The sequence below is a fragment of the Lissotriton helveticus genome, chromosome 5_1 (genome assembly GCF_964261635.1).
Source record: "Lissotriton helveticus chromosome 5_1, aLisHel1.1, whole genome shotgun sequence".
NCBI classification, from domain to species: domain Eukaryota; kingdom Metazoa; phylum Chordata; class Amphibia; order Caudata; family Salamandridae; genus Lissotriton; species Lissotriton helveticus.
Genome location: NC_136065.1, coordinates 1232009098 through 1232029142, shown reverse-complemented (window position 1 = coordinate 1232029142; position 20045 = coordinate 1232009098). Strand labels below are relative to the sequence as shown.

Sequence of the window (20045 nt, the reverse complement as noted above, 5' to 3'; positions counted from 1 at the left end):
AGGTTGACTACCTACCTCTTGATCTCTTGATTAGCACTATGACTGGGCAGGCCCCCTGGGGCTTGAGCTATCAAGACAAAAATTCCCACCAGCAGAGCCAGCTGAGAATTCACCAGTCTAAGTCGAGTGTTTTCCCTTACTCCATTTAGAGTATGGGTACTCACAAACTTTCTCTCGGGGGCCAAATTTACAGTGTAGTTTGTGTCCGAGGGCCGCACCGGTGGGGGTGGGGTCAGTGGGGAAGGGGGCGGGGCTGGGGCAACAAAAAAAAACTGCGACCATGAGGTTGATCCCAGGTCCCTGCAGCGGACGCCTTCGTCCACTGAGCCACCAGACCCGGCATACACACATCTCTCGTTCTGTCTCCCTCCCTCTCTTTCTCCCTCTCCCTCCCTCTCTCTCTCTCCCTCCCTCCCTCTCTCTCTCTCCCTCCCTCTCTCTCCCTCTCTCCCTCTGTCTCTCTGTCTCTCTGTCTTCCTCTGTCTCACTCACTCTGACTCTCTTACTCCCTCTCACTTCCTCTCACTCCCTCTCTCCATCTCTCCCTCTGTCTCACTCACTCTGACTGTCTCTCTCCCTCTCTTCCTCTGTTTCACTCACTCTGACTGTCTCACTCTCTCTCTCTCTGTCTCCCTCCCTCACTCTGTTTCCCTCTCCCTCACTTTGTTTCCCTCTACCTCAATCTATTTCACTCTCCCTCACTCTATTTCACTCTCCCTCAATCTATTTCCCTCTCCCTCACTCGGTCTCCCTCTCTCTCCTTCCCTCTCCCTCATTTCCTCTGTCTCCCTCTCTCTCCTTCCCTCTCCCTCACTCTGAGGTCTCCCTCACTCTGAGGTCTCCCTCTGTCTCCCTCACTCTGAGGTATCCCTCTCTCTCCTTCCCTCCCCCTCACTCTGCGGTGTCCCTCTCTCTCCTTCCCTCCCCCTCACTCGGAGGTCTCCCTCTCTCTGAGATCTCCCTCCCTCTCCTTCCCTCTCCCTCACTCTGAGGTCTCCCTCTCTCTGCCTCCCTCTCTCTCCCTCCCTCCTTCTCCCTCCCTTTACCTCCCACTCCCGCCCTCCCTCCCTCTCCCTCTGTCTCCCTCTCCCCCCTCCCTCTGTCTCCCTCTGTCTCCATCCCTTTCCCTCCCTCGGTCTCCCTCCCTTTTCATCTCACCCTTGCTCTCCCTCCCTCTCCCTGCCATTCCCTCCCTCCTTCTCGCTCTCCCTCCCTCTCCCTTCCTTTCCCTCCCTCCTTCTTGCTCTCCCACCCTCTCCCTCCCTTTCCCTCCTGCCCTCGCTTTCCCTCCCTTGCTGTCCCTCCCTCCCTCTCCCTCCCTTTCCCTTCCTCCCTTGCTTTCCCTCTGTCTCCCTCCCTTTCCCTCCCTCCTTCTCGCTCTCCCTCCCTCTCCCTTCCTTTCCCTCCCTCCTTCTCGCTCTCCCTCCCTCTCCCTCCCTTTCCCTCCTGCCCTCGCTTTCCCTCCCTTGCTGTCCCTCCCTCCCTCTCCCTCCCTTTCCATTCCTCCCTTGCTTTCCCTCTGTCTCCCTCCCTTTACCTCCCTCCTTTTCCCTCTCCCTCCCTTTGTCTCCTCCCTCTGTCTGCCTCCCTTTCCCTCCCTCCCTCTCCCTCCCTTTCCCTCCCTCGCTCTCCCTCCCTCTCTGTCCCTCTGTCTCCCTCCCTTTCCCTCCCTCTCTCACCCTCTTTTTCCCTCCCTCCTTCTCCCTCCCTCTGTATCCCTCTCCCGCCCTCTGTCTCCCTCTGTCTCCCTCTGTCTCCCTCCCTCTGTCTGCCTCCGTTTCCCTCCCTCCCTCGCTCACCCTCCCTTTCCCTCCCTCCCTCTGTCAACTCACCCTGCCTGTGTGTGCCCGGGCTGTGACAGCTTCCAGACGCAGGCGCACACACACAGCCGCACCGGAGCACTTCACAGGTATTTAAAAGACCGTTGGCAAGTTAATGAGGCCTTGTTCACCTCTCAGCGCCCCTGCAGTCCCACTCTGACTATGGCGGGAATCCCCCGGCCCCCACAGAGCAGCAGAGTCTCTGAGTCACGCTCTGGTTGCAGACACTCTTTAAAAGAAAAAAAAAAAGAAAAACTGGGGTACAATGTCTGCAAGGTCCGCGGGCCGCCAGGGAAGGCTTTCCGGGCCACCAGCGGCCCGCGGGCTGTACTATGAGTACCCCTGCTATAGAGGAACAAGGCCAAAGGCCAAGTTCCTTCATATGGTCTTGGTACTCTGGGGCGCCTTGCAATATCCTTTTAATGCAAATCACAGGGTACTTTATTTCTTATAATACATGGTCACTCCATCACCCTTCCCATACACTGCTTAAAGTCCTTGGGTTGTTGCACTTTCATATGAAATCGATAGTATGTTTGCTGACCTGATGAATAAAAGTCGGACCTGTACCACAAAATTAAAAACACCAAAGGGCAGTTAGACTTTTTTGCAAAAAGATATTGGAATCAGTTTAATACATGTCAGATTTTTTGAAAATGTTGTAGCGCAGAATGCAGAAGAAATATACATGGACAGAAACAGAGATTATATATTTTTCTATAATTTCATAATGCATGCATGCAAAAAATATATATATGTTGCCATAAATGTCTCCGTTGTGCTGATCATCGTTCATTCAGAAAACGCGAGGTTTCGTTTTTGCATGTTTAAATTGCAACTTTAATGATGCTCCATGTCCTCCCTTTCACCTTTGCCGCTGGCTCTGGCAATGTCTGATAATGTCAGAGCTCAGCTGTAATAAGGGATTACAGTTAATCAGCAATGTCAGTTCTTTTTCACAGGCGACTAGAGATGTCACAAGTCGCCTACCGTATCGAAATCAGAGACACGCTTTAATAAACGGATTCCAGGCTCTCCTATATTATCAACACCCTTTTAATGGTATACTAATGTTGGACAAAATGAGCGTGCGCATTAAAATCCACCCCCCCTGAAATCTGCTCATCATAAATAAAGTGCAGGTTCTGAAATGCCGCTGGTGAGTTTTTATTCAACATTAAATGTGCTTGTGAAAATGCTGCCTGATGGGATCGGAAAGTGGGCCCTGTCACAAAGATAGCACCAAGTAGAACCACTGACCTTTTGCAGGAATACACTCACTTCTTTGTAGGGTACTGCAGTGGGTCTACATCAGCCAGTGCACAGAGGGTGCACAACTCCAGCCAATGGTGAGTGGGGTTGCGTTACGGCTGGCACGCTGAGGTACTTCAATGTGTATGAGAGAAAATCTATTTGCGTACCTAAACCCCAATTTTGTGGGTTATAGACGTGGCTTAACGCTAGTCAAAAAGGTTACTTTGCTTGAAAGCTGAATTTAAATGCTAAAACATCCTTAAGAATCAGATAAGGCAAGCACTAGTTAACGAACTGGTGGTTGAGTATAATGCAAAAATACCCAAGGGCAACAACAGTACTCTCTCGCTCCAACAGATGTTTCAACAACTGCTCTTATTTTTCAGGAGTAAGGTTCAGAGCTTCATCTCTGCGAACAGCTCTCCCCAAGAATTGAAGAGGAATTGTAATTACACCAAACGCAAAGGGCGAGCTGTCCCCATAGACTGCCATCCATCACACCGCAGATTCCCCCAGGGACACATAGAGAGGTCAAACATTGGTCACGGGCCTTACTCTGTCCCAGGTGGGACAGTGGCACCACATTACTGAAAATGCTGAAATAGCATTGGGCAGGGTCGGCTTTAGCGTTAGTGGCCTCCCAGTGTGAGAGCCTTTGTTGCCCCCCTTCCCACCTTCTCTAAGGATGCCTTCACTATTTCCTTTCAGTGCTTCCCCTCATTTCTTTATAGCCACCCTCTCGCATTGAATTGATATTATTGCGATGCCCATTCTAATGTAGGGTCACAGAGCGCTTTACATAAAACGCACATTATTCAGAGTCAATGAATCCTACAAGAGAGTAAATCCTTCTCCCTCCCTTTCCCTCCCGCTCGCTCTCCCTCCTTCTGTCTGCCTCCCTTAATCTCCCTCTCTCCCTCCCTCCCTCCCTTTCCCTCACTCCCTCTGTCACCTCACCCTGCCTGTGAGTGCCCGGACTGTGACAGCTTCCAGGCGTAGGCCCACACACACACAGCCACACCGACCACTTCACAGATCTTTAATAGACCATTGGCATGTTAATGAGGCCTTGATCACCTCTCAGCGCCCTTGCAGCCCCACTTCGACTATGGCAGGAATCGCCCGGCCCCCACAGAGCAGCAGAGTCTCCGAGTCGCGCTCTGGTTGCAGACACACTTAAAAAAAAAAAAAAACTCCGGTACGATATCTGCAAGGTCCGCAGGCCGCCAGGGAAGGCTTGGCGGGCCGCCAGCGGCCCGCAGGCCGTACTATGAGTACCCATGATTTAGAGCAAGAGAATAGTATATTTTGCTGAGCAGTAGCACAGATGATATACAAAAGTGCTCCAATTCAGCCAAACTCAAAAGGACATCCTAAGTATTTGCATTATTCATCATCTTTACTGTCTATTATCATAGCATTTCTGACAAAAGCACATTAAAAGAAAAAGCTTCAATGAAAGATACATACACATATTAATGTTTTATTTCACTTTCATCAGGACACCCTGTACTAGTATTCTCATAGACCACACCTGGGCGTCGATTCTGATCCGGTAAAATAAACACCCGTACGACTCGTATCCGGAGCCATCTCCGTACGACTCGTATACACGCCGTACGACCCGACATGTACTATCCGGACCGGGGCACCAGGACGCGATCTGTACGGTCCACATCAGGTCAGGCCGATTCGTACGGAAAAGCGCACAATCACATACACACCGTACGGTGCGTACCCCCCATGATCGCAGGGGTACGCCCCGTACACCTGCGATCATGGGGGATACGCACCGTACCCCACGATCATGGGGTGGTGCGTACACCCCATGATCGTGGGGTATGGTGCGTACCACTCATGATCGCAGGTGTACGGGGCGTACCCCTGCAATCATGGGGGGTACGTACCGTACCCGGGGGGGGGGGCGTTCCGTACCTGTTTCGGCATGAACACTGCTTTTGCGGCTGTTTTCAGCACCCGTAAAAAAAGGGTCGTACGGTGCATACCCGACAAGTATTGTACTTGCTGAGTCGTAAAAACCAGCCGCGAGGCGTACAGATCTCGCGTACAGCGGGTTCCAACGGAGACTCGTACTGGGATTCGGGTCGTACGGTCTCTGTACGATTCGTACGGAGTCTGGCTCCTGGTACGAATCGTACTTCGTCATACGTACGGCGGACGTTTCAGGGTACGATTCGTATGGGAAAAACGCTCCGAACGACTATTCCGAGCGGTTTTTACCAGATCAGAATCAACCCCTAAATGTATTAAGTATGGCAACCAGCCAATTAGTCTATTGTAATTGTAATTGTGTGTGTCTTGTAAAGCGCACTGCTACCCGCACTGCAGGCCTCGTAGCGCTATAGACCGCTGGGGAACCCGTCCTGGCTTTCCCTGTGAGATAGTCCCTCCTGGGAGTCCCCAAGGTGAAACCAGGCATCCACGGCGTTTGTGAGGGGCCGTTGTGGAGATGAGGCAAGCTTAATGCCCAGAGTTGCCGAGTGTGATCCCTGGTTAGAGTAGGCACCGAGGCGAGAATTATCGAGTCCGCTGATCCTGGTCCAAGACCCTGCCGCGTCGGGAATCGAACCCTGGTCCCAGGCCGTTCTCTGCTCTCAGGTCTGCCGCCTCTAACCAGTGAGCCACACCACTCCACTTTTGTCTTTTGTCATGAATTTGTATTTTCACAAAGCTCCTTCTGCCAGTGACATCTTAGATGCTGTTTATTCTGCCACAATTGGTCACTAGTGCTACTCAGTTTGTTTTCTCCAGTAATGTTTCTTGGCACTGCAATGCTCTCAGTACAGCTGTATATTGACCTGGCCTATTGTGATTCTCCTCCCACCATATATGTCATCACCTATTACTCAAACATTGTGTTATCATTTCTGTTCAACTTAATTGCGCTTCACAGATATTTGCTTTTTTGTGACCTGGCAGAGCATTCACTAATTTACTCCACACACAAGCATAAGCATGAGAAAATTGAATCATAATTACCAGTTGGTGGCATTGTAGTTGTTGAGTAGTCTGTAATCAGAAAAAAGCAGCAAAATCAAAATCAGAATCAGAAAAATACAGCTAAATGTACTTTATAGGTGCCTTTAATCCAATTATAATAACTCTCTGCCCATTTCTCCGATGCTCATTTATCTTTACAGATCTGTCTCAAATACTGCTGAACTCTGATTCGTATCTGTGTCTTTGCTCTCTATGAATAATCAGCCATGCAATCTAATACCCACCTTAAATCATCTACCATTAGTGAGAGGTATGACCACATCTCTGCTTCTGAGTCATGCCTGGGCTTCTTTCCCATAGCTATTCTTTTGCGACAAAGTCTTGGTTGTACATCTTTAGGTTGACTCCCTAACTCTTTGATCTCTTGATTACCACTATGACTGGGCAGGCCAACTGGGGCTTTAGCGGTTCACCGAAAAAATATCCACTGCAAAATATCTATCTAGAAAAATATTGATTCAAAATTATCGATGTAAAAAATATTAACTCCCTATACTTCTAATTAAAATTACAAAAATATTGAGAACAAAACATTGTTTTCACTAATATAGTTGTCGTAAATATATAGATTTTTAAATATATGTAAATGTAAATAAGAAACATTAAATAAATAAAAAATAATACTAATATAATCAAAGTAAAATATATTAAATATTTTTGGGGGAATAATATAACTGATTATTATTTAAAAAATTAAAACAAACATACATATTATTATACATACTATGTACATATATCTAATTTACATATATATATATAAATTAATATGTTTAATTTATATTGTTTTAATACTTTTTATGTAATAATATAAAAAAAATAGATATATAAGCATATATCCAATACAATACAATATTTAAAAAAGAAAGCATTGTGATTGTTAATAAAAAACACCTCAAAATTACAAACTGTACAATGCACTAAAAATAAATAAAATATTTTAACCATTAGTAATTATAACTATTATAATTTTAAAAACCAAAAACATATTAATATAAACTAAAGCAATATAAAATAAACTAAAAATGTTGAAAATTAATACATATACTATTTCCACTACAGCTTATAAATAGTAGACAAAGTGTCGAACTCAAGAGGTGTAAAATAAAAGGTACAAGTTGCCCTATACAGTCAACGCAACAGTAGAGAAAGTGTTGGATGTCGGATGCTTAAAATTTACTATTCCCACTCCACTCAGTACTACGGTAGGGAAAGCGTTGGCTTGTGGAAGGGGAACAATTTACTACTCCCCTCCAGTCAATACAACAGTAGGGAAAGTGTTGGATTGCGGTGGGGTAAAATATACTCTTCGCACTCCAATGAGTGCAACCGTAGGAGAAGTGTTGGATAGATAGCGGTGGGCTAAAATGTACTATTCCCACTCCAATAAATGGAACAGTTGGGAAAGTGTTGGCTAGCTGAGAGTTACATTTTACTATTCCCACTCCGGTCAATACAACAGTAGGGAAAGTGCTGGATTTTGGAGCAGTAAAATGTACTATTCCCCCTCAAGTCTGTGCAACAGTAGGGAAAGTGATGGATTGCAGAAGGAAACAATGTACTATTGCCATTGCAGTCAGCACTACATTTGGACGAAACAAATCATCTTCAAAACAATACAATAATTTAAAAATCTAAATAAAAAAATTCAAATATGAATATTAAAAAATTACAAATATATTTCATATAAAAATACCTATTATAATGTTAAATACATAAAGGAAATTACAAAGATTAATAAAATGTAAATCTGAAAATAATTTACATATAAAAAAACTATTTAAAAATGATTTAACAAAAAAGGTTATTAAATTATTTTTATTTTAGTTCAACACCCACCATATGCCCCTACAAACTTACAATCAACACCTAAAATGTAACATTCAAAAGATAATTATTTACACTATTAACATCAATATTGACCAACAAACTAATTATCAATAAATAAAAATGAATTATTATTTTATCAAATGTAATTTACTTTACACAATATACCCCACAAAATATACAACATTCTCCTAAAACTTACTAGAAGATTACTAACACGACTTACATAGTACATTGTAATTTTAATACTTATGATCAATTTAAAAATTAGTTTTAGCCTAATTAAAATGTAATTTACTTCCTACAATATACCCGAAGAAAACCCAAACCAACCCATGAAAGGTTTTATAAAAATGTAATTACACAATTAACATAATTATTGATAAAATGATCATTAAGTACAAATATTAATAATAATTACTTAGAAATAACTTACTGTCCCCCTGTAATAATTGAAATTAAATTACTTCCCACCTGGTACCCCTTCAAACCCCACAACCTGTACATAAAATGTATATTTAAAAAAAGTATTTAACACTATTAACATAATTAACTAACTAGAAAAATAATATTAATTAAAAATGTATCATTCCTTTATTATAATTAAATTACTTCCCACCCTGTGACCCTGAATACCCTGAACACGCTACAGTACTAAGAATAACAACAATTATTTAATTTAAATTTAATAACTCCTAAACATTTTACAAATACATTAATTAACATAAACAATAATCATACAAAAAAATGCAACAAATACATTTTAAATAAATACCAATATAAATACCAAAATACATAACAATAATTAGAACACGATATTATAAACAACTATATTTTTGTAACAGATTCTAATGACTTCAATATTTTAAAAATGTATATCACTTTAAAATCGATATTCTTGACAATATTCTTGCTATTTGATATTTCTGTCTCAATATTTTGTCCGAACACTGGCTTGAGCCATCAGGACAAAAATTGACACCAGTGGAGGCCGCTGAGAATCCACCAGTCTTAGGGGTCCAGGACGGTGGCGGGCAGACAAAGATTGCCCACCAACGTAACGGAATGCGGGACCGTCTGCCAGGGGTGCGGCGGTCTCGCACTTGCAATTAGGATGCCACTGCCATGCGGTGGCATCCCCTATTCCCAGCATTGTCAGCATTGCTGGGAATGCACGGTGCCTGCCACCTTGTCTATGCCAATGCAGGCGGCCCCCACCCCATACCATCTGAGGCCCCCAATAGCAAAGACCGCATGCCTTTCCATGGCGGCAACGCCACCATGGAAAGGCTGATTTCTGCCGTAATCATAATATGGATGGCAGTGTTGTACAGACACCGCCACCATATTAATGACGTGTTCCACCCGGTCGACTAGTCGACCAGCGGAAAAGGGGCGGAAGGTCTTTCCATCCACTGGGGACCCCCCAGCCATCCTAATGTGGTGGGGGATCTTTGAGGTGTGGATGGCGGGCCGATTGCTCCCGCCGGGCCAGCTGTGACTACCGCCGGCCTGGCGGGGGCAATCAGCCCGCTATGCTAATGGGCCCCTAAGTCGAGTGTTTTCCCTTACTGCATGTAGAGCAAGGAAATAGTATGTTTTGCGGAACAGTAGCACAGATGATATACAGCAGTGCTCCCATTCCATTAAACTGAAAAGACCTCCTAAGTATTTGCATTATTCAACATCTTTCCTGTCTCTGATCATAGCATTTCTGACAAAAGCACATTCAAAGAAAAGAAAAAGCATAAATGAAAGATACACACACATAATAATTTTTATTACACCCTTCGTCCGGACACCCTGTACTTGTATTCTCATAGATCGCAGTACACTTATCTAGTAAGGAAACCAGCCAATGAGTCTTTTATTAAGAAGTTGAATTTTCACAAATCTCCTTCTGCCAGTGACATCTTTAGATGCGGTTTATTCTGTCACAATTGGTCACTAGTGCTACTCAGAAAATTGTAGTTGGGATACAGTTTGTTTTCTCTAGTAATCTTTGCACTGCAGTGCTCTTAGTACAGCTCTATGTTGATTGTTGACCTGGCCAATTGTAATTCTCTTCCCACCATATGAGTCTCATCACTAAGGGGCTGATTGCGATAGCGGGCGGACTAGGTCTGCCCACCATCATAGCACTGTTTGGGACTGCCTGCCAGACATGTGGCGGTCCCATCACAGCGATTAGGATGCGCCCATCATCCTGTTGGGCGCATCCATGGCTTTTAACATTGCGGGCGGTGCTGCTGGCTGCAGCCCTGTATGCAATGTTAAAACTGCTTGCACTGCATTTCCATACACTGCGTGGCAGGCACCACACGGTGCCTCACACTTCTTGCATGGAAATGCAGATGGTACCATGGGCACCCCCCAGTGCAGCGACACCCCCCCAACCCAATCCCCACCAGCCTTTCCATGGCCTTTCTAAACCCACATCCTAATTTGGCGGATGGTGCCTGCCAGGCACCACCACCATTTCAGGGGCCCTGAACCATCCGCCAGGCAATTGGTGCGATTGAATTTGGAGGGGACTCGGCGAACGAACTTTGCATCTGCCGCGGTACCCACCGCCATCCAAATTTGGAGGTGGGTAATAGGCTTGGTGGTGGGGGAAGGACCGCCACCGCCGGCCCGGTGGTGGCAGTTCTTCCGCCATCATAATGACCCCCTTATTTAGCAAACATTGTGTTATCATTTCTGTTCATCTTAAATTGCCCTACATGGATATTTGCTCTTTTGTGAACTAGCAGCGCATTCACTAATTTACACGGCACACAAGCATAAGATAATTGAATCATAATTACCAGCTGTTGGCATTGTTGTTGCTGAGTGACCTGTAATCGAGAAAAGGCAACAAATCAAATTAACATCAGAAAAATACAGCTGAATATCATTTATAGATTCCCTCAATCAAATTATTATAAAGAAAAAAGCAATCCATGATCAACATGATCATTGGATTTCAGACTAGGACTTATTAATATATTAATACATTAAATTAAATAAAACAGCTTCTATCTCCAGTAAGGTTTAGCAGCAATAACGTACAGTTCATTTGCGATATCTTTCTAGCTCTGTATGGACACTGTCCATCATTTCCCGGCTCAGACATCAGTGACGGGAATTAGTTCTGAGAATGTAGTGTTGCCAGATCCATTGTCTCACTTGTCAGTCATGTGCACATTCCTGCTAAATCGTTAACATGCTGATCACTATTCCACAGTTTCTGCCTGTTCATTCTTTAGTCTTACACCTTCGAGATCCTCATTTTCAAAGAGGTAAACTATATTGAGTGCCTACACTCAGAAGTCATGGGGAAAGTGAAGGGTGCTCCTTTGTAGTCCCACACATGCAACATTTGGATGGGTCAAATCAGGGGTTTTGGCAGGGGTGGATCTTGTAGAAGTGAAATATAAGCAACCCACCAAAAGTTTCTAGATTGTCCTTATATGCTTTTAAAACATAGGAAGAATATTGACACCCTTAAAGAGCTTCGGAAAAGCTTACGAGATCCCAAGTGAGACTACAACTAACCAGAAATTAGTCTGCAGCCACCCTTAGGTACTGCATGTGAGTCCTTGGACACCCTCCTATGACCCTCAGACTGTGGTTAGGGACCAACAATCGACACTCGTAATTCCAGAGATGGGACTTAGATTTTATAGACACATTATGAGAGTATTCAGCTCTACTGAGCCTCTTCCTTCCCATAGATTGCTCAACCAGACCCCAGTCTAGCATACCAATCATTACAGCCATCTGAGGACTAAAGGAGTTGCTTTACTGTGCCTAAGTGATTCTCTGAACCCTCAAATAGCGTCAGAACTTCTGGACATCTGAGTCCCTGTAAACTAACTCTACAGGCTCCTATGGAACTCATTCTGTCTTGAAGAGCTCCTCAATTGGCCCTTAGAATGTATCTGCTGACTCTCAGTTAACCTCAAAAAAGCCTCAGCCTAACCTCAACCCCCTTCTGTGTACACTAAGAGGTATCCTCAGTGTTCCGGTTCCTGCTCTGATCCTTAGAGCTCCATATATACCCTCCAGGAGCACGCAGAGCCCCTTTTATACCCCACTTAGATTAAGGGGTACCATGCCATAGTTGACATAGGCTATCTGGTCATCATCTGTTGCTCAGCTCCCTGTGTCTCGAGACACCATCCCAGAGATTGCTGAAAGGTACTGCACTGATCTGCATCTACTAGCGTAGAGCACAACTGTGATTGATGGAAAATTCTGTCTTGAAGTCCTGCCAAGGGATACTGCTGTTCTCCTATGCAGCAGCTTTCATCACATATATACACATATATTTTCAAATGTATACATCTCTACTTGTTGTTTTTATATGCTCTTGTTACCATAGTTCTGCAGTTTAGTATCTGTGTCAGCGTGCCATATTCACCATACTGTAAGCCGCAAGTCAGTAGTGAAATAATATAATGCAAATAATCTGATTGTTTTGCATGGTATTTAAATGGTCATTTAGACCGTAAGTTACAGCCTATCTGTTACACAACATATAGAATATCCACGCTCCTTCTCAATCAATCAATCATGATTATAAAGCGTTGCAAATCACCTGTGAGGGTCGTAAGGCACTGCAGTTGTTAGCTGTTTTGCGGTGCTCTGGTCATTCGAACAGCCAGGTCTTCAGTCCTTTCCTGAATTCCTAGTGCAAAGTAGTAGTCCCATGGTGCAGGGGATGGTCATTCCAGGCTTTGGCCACCAGGTGAGAAAAGGAGCGTGCCCCCCTGTTGGCTCGGGGTATCCGGATGTGTTGGCAAGGAAGAGGAAGGCAGATCACAGGTGTATATTTGATTGGTAGAAGGTCATTCGTTTGTTTATGCATGCTGGTCTTTCATTGTGCAGAGATTTCGATACATTTTGGTCAACATCTTGAACTGGCCTCTTTTCTGGATCGGGAGCCAGTGTAGCATCTTCAGGTGAAGAGTGATGTGAGTTCATCTGGGGAGGTCGAGGATAAGCCTTGCTGCAGAATTTTGTATTGTGTGTAATCTCTTGAGGAGATATGCAGTAATTCCTGCATTGAGAGTTTTGCCATAGTACAGCCTGCTGGTGACGAAGGCCTGAGTTATGGTCCTTCCACTTTTGCTTGTTAGTCAACTGAAAATTTAACTGAGCGATTGAAGAGTGTGGTAGAAGGTGCACGAAGCAGCGTTCACCTATTTCTTCATAGACAACTTGCTGTTCAAGATGATGCCGAGGTTGCGGGATTGGTCTGTGGGGCAGGGGAAGGGCCGAGTTCAGCCGGCCACAAAGTGTCATTCCATGGTGAGGTGGTGTTCCCAAAGATGAGAACTTCTGTCTTGTCTGTGTCGAGCTTAAGAGAGTTGCCCTTCATACATCTGTGGAAGTTGGCTCTGGTGGTGGAGGAGTCTTCTGACTTTGAAAGGATGAGCTGGGTGACATTGGCATAGGAGATGATGTTGACTCCATGTGATCTGACGACGTTGGCCAGGGCGGTCATGTATGTACTGAAGAGGATGGACTGAGGGACGATCCTTGTGGGATGCCACAGATGAACTTCTTTGGTTCCAAAGTGAGCAATGGGAGGCGGACTCAATTCAATTCAGAGTACTTTATTCGGTTAAAATTAATAACCATAAAAGCATACAAAGTACAAAATTCATTTACATTAAAATATTACACAAAGTCAAAAATGTAGATCAGTTTTCCTTGCGATCAAACAATAAACAGTCAACACCTCCAGGAATAGTTACAAGTTAAAGGAAAAAGCAATTAAAAACGAAAGTTGAGGTTCGTTACATTTTGGCAAAGCGGTATTGTACATCATACAAAAAGAATATTAACTGTACATTAATGATTACTGATTGGGGCAATATCTTTGTCCTATCTGATCACCATATCTAAGCCAGGGAGTAGGTTTTGGTGGTTATATGTGGGTATCTGCTGGTAGCTGATTGATACAGGGCCCCTCCTTTCCACCCAGTGGTTTTCCTCTACACTCCAACTTGTGGTTGGAAAATACGTAGTTCTGGGGTAGAAATAGCACAATTCCCGTGTTGCTATTGTCCCATCTCCTCTTTGCGGCTCCCAGCTACGCAGATATGGGACGACCTGGTTATCCCTGAAGTTAACAATTACCAGGTCTTGGGTCGGGAACCTATCCACCCCTCCCTTCTCACATTTAGAATTCTTCCGTCGATATTAAATGGAAGGGGTCTGTTCTTTGTCAACCAAAACTGTACTTTGTTTTTAAGGTCCTGGTGACCTTCAATTTTTCCGATAGTGAGCTCAGGCACTCCCGAGAGGATATACACATAGGGTGCTGCCTCCGGTGGTAAGTTTATACATGTATTAATTGCAGCTAATCCCTCACAACTCATTCCTACTTTGTTCAACCCTGCTCTGGGAGCAGGGCTAGGGGCCATTATCGATTTTTTTGGGTACCTCCTTGCTTTTAAAAACTAATGGTACGGGATCCAGTAGCTGGCTCTGGACAATGTTGCTGTTTACAGTGGTGTCAAGCTTATTTAAAGCAACTATGCTCTGGGATTGGTTGTTTGGCTTGGAATTTTCATCTATTTTTGAAAGCTTTCCCCAATTCTCTCAATCCTCTCAATAAGCGGGGATAGTAAGGTTTTGACCAGTTCTTCTAGATGGACCAGCAAAATAGAAGGTAAGAGGGATACAGGGGTTTCCGGTGTTTGGCGTGCTTTGGGTGTCTCGAAGGTGGTGGTGTCAATAACCGGAGGGGGGCTTGAGTTTATTTTTTGGTATTTCGCTGGTTTCCCATTATGTTCCATACCTTTACGTTTTCTGCTCTGGGAAGAGACCTTGGGAAGTGCTGTCGCTTGAATGGTAGATTTATCTGTTAGTGCGTCAGGAGTTTCCAGGGGACTTTTATTGGGTTGATACTATTTCCTGGGCTCGGGGCTTCCAATACCAGTAGGGCATGTTGGTGAACCGGTTTGTTCAATTCCCTGCTCTCTAGGAATGTACCTAGTATTGCAAATTGCATTAAGTTCCCTAAATAGTAAAGAGTTTGGTGAGTCGATAGGAATCGAAGGGGATCGGACGCAGCATGTGGTATCATTAGGACGGCTGTGTTCTATTGTCTCAATGCCGATGTTACCCTTGTTATATACAGGTCCAGTGTCCCCTTGAGTGACCCTCCCTGAGAAGAAGATTGTTTGGGGGGGCCCTTTAGGGGTCATGGTGCAACTAGCTTATGACCCAAAAGCACACACCTATGTATGGGACCAGTGGGTATCTTAATCATCAATGGGGCTACTTGGAGAGGACAAAGATGTTCGTTGTCAGCCTCTAGATGATTAGTCTCTAGATGAGCATACCTTAGTTCATTACGTTTGTCCCGGAAGACCAGGATGGGTGTTCCGACCCGACCTCTTCTGGCCTCTGAGGGCCACAGAGGGCTCGCCCTTTGCCCGGGCTTAGCCCGGCGCCCCGCGAGGGAGGACTGTCGATAATTTTATGCGCCTCCTGGCGCTGTGCTGTGGTCACGTGGTTCCCGTGGGCTGCTGGGCATTGCAGTCCCCTGTCCTGCACTCCACGCGGTGGTTGGCGCTTCCCCTGGTGGAAATGGGAGCGGGCAGCGGGAAGCAGGCGGCGACCCCAGCAAGTGAAAGGGCGTAAAGGGCAGCAACTCTCCACCCGGGCTCCCCAGCGGCAGTGGCAACAGGCAAGTCCCAAAAACGCTCACTCCGCTCAGCAGGACTGTCGGTAATTTTATGCGCCTCCTGGCGCCGTGCTGTGGTCACGTGGTTCCCGTGGGCTGCTGGGGATTGCAGTCCCCTGTCCTGCACTCCACGCGGCGGCCGGCGCATCCCCAGGTGGAAATGGGAGCGGGCAGCGGGAGGCAGGCGGTGACCCCAGCAAGTGAAAGGGCAAAAAGGGCAGTAACTCTCCACCCGGACTCCCCAGCGGCAGTGGCAACAGGCAAGTCCCAAAAACGCTCCCCAGGCGGACTCTCTGGGTTCTTCTGGTGGGGAATGAGGTGATCCACTTGAGGGCACCTCCCTAGAGGATGGTTCGTGAAATCTGTTAATCAAGATTTGGTGGGAGACAGTGTTGAAGGAGGCTGACATGTTTAGGAGGATGAGGGCTGCTGTTTTGCCGTGGTCCAGTAGGGCCCTGATGTTGTCAGTGGCTGCGATCAGGGCTGTCTTGGTGCTGTGGTTGGTTTGTAATCCAGATTGGGGGGTCTAGGAGGTTGAAGTTTTCAAGGTGTTCAGTGAGATGCTGGTTGATAGCCTTTTTGAGAAACTTTGGCAGAAAGGGAAACAGGGAGATGGGTTGCTAGTTCTTTGGTTCAGCTGGATCAGCGTATGGTTCCCTAAGGAGGGGGCTCACTTTGACGTGTTTCCAGTCTTGAGGGAAGGATGGCTTGGTGATGGAGGCACTCAGGAGTTTCTTAAGCATGTCCCCAATTGTCTTGCTACCGAGGTTGAGAATGTATTGGGGATATTGGATCCATGAGTGCTCCCGAGTGTACAGAGTCAATGATGGAGACTGTGGCTTGAGTTATGAGAATGTCCCAATGAGTGAGCAATTATTTGGTGTTCATTTGTGTGAGTGGGCTGATGCTGACGGTGGAGCAGGTTGGGGTTTGAAGTGCTCATAGATGGCTAATATCTTGCCATGTAAGAAGTCTGCCAGTGCGTCACACAGTTCTTTTGACTGTGTGATGTCATTTTAAGTGGCCTCTGGGTTGGAGAACTCCTTCACAATTGTGAAGAGATCTTTGCTGTGGTTTTTGCTGGCTTCTTTGTGGTCTGCTAAGCATTCTTCTTTGTATCTTTCAGGAGGCAATTGTGTTGGTTGAATTTTGTTTTGAAGGAGGTATGGTTTCCTGTCTTTTTCCTAGTGTGCCACTTCCTTTCTAGTTGTCAGCAGCGGTGTTTGATACATTTCAGCTCAACGGTGAACCAACTGGCTCTTCTGGCTGATACTTTGGGTTTGGCTGGCTTGGCGGAATAAATATGTTGGAACATTTCGTGATGCACGGTGAAAAGTTCTTCGCAGCCTGGTCTGAGTCAGATGTTGTGTCTGGGAGTTGGGTGTTGGGAGTTGAGAGCATTTTACCACTGTTCTGCTGATATCTTTTTCCAGTTTCTGCACATGGGTCTGGGGAGTGTGGTGCCTGCGTTGGTAGATCCTGAAGTGGACACTGTAGGGGCAAGTCAGGTGAGATGTGAGACGTGGTTGTACTTGACGCTGCAGCTGGATGCATAAATGGGGTCTAGCATGTGTCCTGGGATGTGGGTGGGTACGGTGGCAAGTTGTTTGAGGCTGATGTTGCTCGTGCTTTCCTGAAGTTCGGCTGTGTTGGTGTTTTTAGGTTCGTCGAGGTGGAATTTAAGATGCCCTAGGAAGATGTAGTGCTCGGAGTTGATGGATATAAGGGTAATGAGGTCATGGATGGTGTTGCTGATGCTGAAGCTCGATCCCAGTGGTCTTTATGTGAGGGTGCGTTTTCCGTTTGTGTGAAGTTGGAAATTGAGATCTTCCATTATCAGGGTTAAGTCGTCTGAGGAGGTTGTGCAGCAGATGTTGTCTGTGTACATAATGGCAATTCCATCACAGTTTTTTTTATTCAGTCCCCGTGTGTTATCTAATATTCTTTAGGTGTGACAATTTTTAAAATGTATTTCTTTATTGGGTTTTTCTTTTTCAAATACAAATAAAGCATTTTAACTTAAAGATGCTCGACAGCCATTTAACCACAGTTACAATAATTAGACACCGTGTACTGCTAAGGAACGAATAGTACAGACAAGTTTAAAGTGTACATCTTTTTTTTTTGTCATGCGTCTGCATCTTATATTGTGCGTGTACCCTGTTGTCTCTATGCACTGTAAATGTATCTAAACCTCGCATATAACTGACATGAAGAAAGCAATTTTTCAATTAACAAAACTGTTAAAAGGGAAGGGAAAAGGGGGAAACACCATCTAGAACCATATTTAGCTATATTATTAGTATTCTGGCGCCCGAATAATAACTGTTGCCAGTGCATTGTCAGTGTTTTGCTTATTCCCTGTGTTCCATGCTACTTAGCGCCCTGCGCTACTGAAAGGGAGAGGGAGGGACGGGGGGAAGAGGGGAGGGGGGCGGGGACGCCTCTACTGCTCCATGCTCCCCACCGCGCTGCTGGAAGGCGGTGATTTGGATACCACAGTGTGTGTCTGCACAAGGAGTTTGAGCAAGTCGTCCCATGCCTGCGCTATTGGGTACTTGTGGAGCCCGGCAGTTTATTCCTTATGTAATGCATTGCTTTCAGCTTGTGCCCAAACTGTAAAGGATTGCTGCCAACTGTGTTGCACTGGGGGAGTTCTCTGCGTTTCCACCTCTTTGGGATGAAGCGTTTTGCTGTTATTAGGCCTAGATTTCTGAATCTGGAGATCACTTTATTTTCCTTTGTCTGGGGGTGTAGCCCTAGTATACAGGTCTCCCAACAAAGGGATGTATGACATTACAACGCATGCCTTTACCACGCATGCTTTTACATCGCAAGTTTTACAACGCATGCCTTTACAACGCATAGTGCATTGGGGTGCTGGATAGTGAATTATTTAATTTACTATTCCACCTCCAGTCCCCGTGGATAGTAGGGAAGGTGTTGGATAGTAAATTAAATCTATTCCCTATCCTAGGCAGCATAAAATTTATGTGTTTTCTTGCTTTCATTTTTCTGGTAGCATGTATATTTGGTTCAATTTCTCTTAGTTAACTATTTTTTCAGGGGCCATAAAACCTAGTACGCTTTGAGATCTCTTTGCAAACTTGTGATGTCACGAGGGAAAGGGCACTTTGGTTTCCCCTTATGTTCTGCTGAGTTTAGGGAGCAGGTGTGAGCTGTGCTTGTGACCTCTGCCACTAAGACATTCATTGGCTGCAATCAAACACTGCGCTTGGTAGACGGCGTCTGCTATCCTGTTTACCTCCTAACCCAGAAGCAGGAGCAACATTCATCGTCTATAAATTGTCTTTATACTGTGTGTCTGGCTGCCTTGATATGATTTTGAGCTTCAAACGGGGTGGTGGGGACCCTCAATCCGCATACCTCTGACCTAATAAATCAAGTAAAATCAAAATACACTAGATTCAGAGAGGACGAAAAGTCTCCAAGCAGAGGTAGCAATATAAAGTCAGTGTGTCATACTTCAATGACTTGCCACCTAATACATGTTCAAAAAAGCTGCACAGAATACAAATACTTAACTTTTCAATGGTGCTACCATTACCCTGATTCCAAAGTGACAGCACTTAGGCTATTTAGGAACACAGCTGAGACATTTAAGACATACACTTGTACTTTATCGATTAATCCTCAAACCAGAGGTCTGTTGACAGCAAAGGGAAAATTGAACAAAATATTCCCCACAGCGATTTGTTTCTTCAGTAGGTACTATTCTCAATTGCTTCCTAGTAGATGTTTAGTGCTTTATCTATGCAGGTCATTGGTTTTCCATCACAAGCACCCCCAATTCTTAGTTTTCTCTCTCCCTCTCTCTTGACAAATATGCCTTTTCCCTCTCATAATCTGCTCTGAAGCTTTTCTCCTTTGAACTATGTCTATCACTTACTGCATATGTGTGGCGGCTTTGAAGAATTCGCCATTGTATGACAGGATATAACATGACCACATGATATGGTATGACATAACATATAATGCACATCACGACCACCTTCAGCCGGATAAGACTTCACGAGGCCCATCTAGAGACCAATCTACCCAGAACCTCTGCACCCCATTTCTCAAAAGACCTCCAAATCATCTTAAAATTGCATTTCGTTAAATTACATTTTAGTGATAAATGGTAAAAAGACAAGACAAGGAGTAAAACATGCTAAGCCCTATAATGCTGGAGTACCTGTGTAGCAAGCAACACTGTGCTAGGATGTGTGTTGTGGTTTGCTACTGTAGACTAGCCTTGGATCTGCTCCAATAGGAATTGTTCAGGCCGAGCTGCCTGCCAGGTCCCCTCGGAATGGGAATATAGATGCCGGCCATATGACCACTGAGCTAAAGGATCCAAGCTAAACCTTACTGATGAGTCCCAACAAGGCAGAAACCTGTCTCAGTATACTTGTGTTAGTGTTCTGAGGGGGCGTTGC

At 45.1% G+C, this 20045-nt stretch overlaps 1 protein-coding gene across 2 annotated transcripts in view; it reads right to left on the bottom strand.

The window, feature by feature from the left end:
- Window positions 1-20045, bottom strand: part of LOC144755238 (scavenger receptor cysteine-rich domain-containing protein DMBT1-like) — an 855855-nt gene that overhangs the window by 238764 nt on the left and 597046 nt on the right. For both annotated transcript variants that reach the window (XM_078643952.1, XM_078643954.1), the window contains 2 exons: window positions 10727-10756; window positions 6075-6104 (listed from right to left, as the gene is read on the bottom strand). In XM_078643952.1, the coding sequence (XP_078500078.1) occupies window positions 6075-6104; window positions 10727-10756 (60 nt within the window). The remainder of the gene's footprint in view (window positions 1-6074; window positions 6105-10726; window positions 10757-20045) is intronic.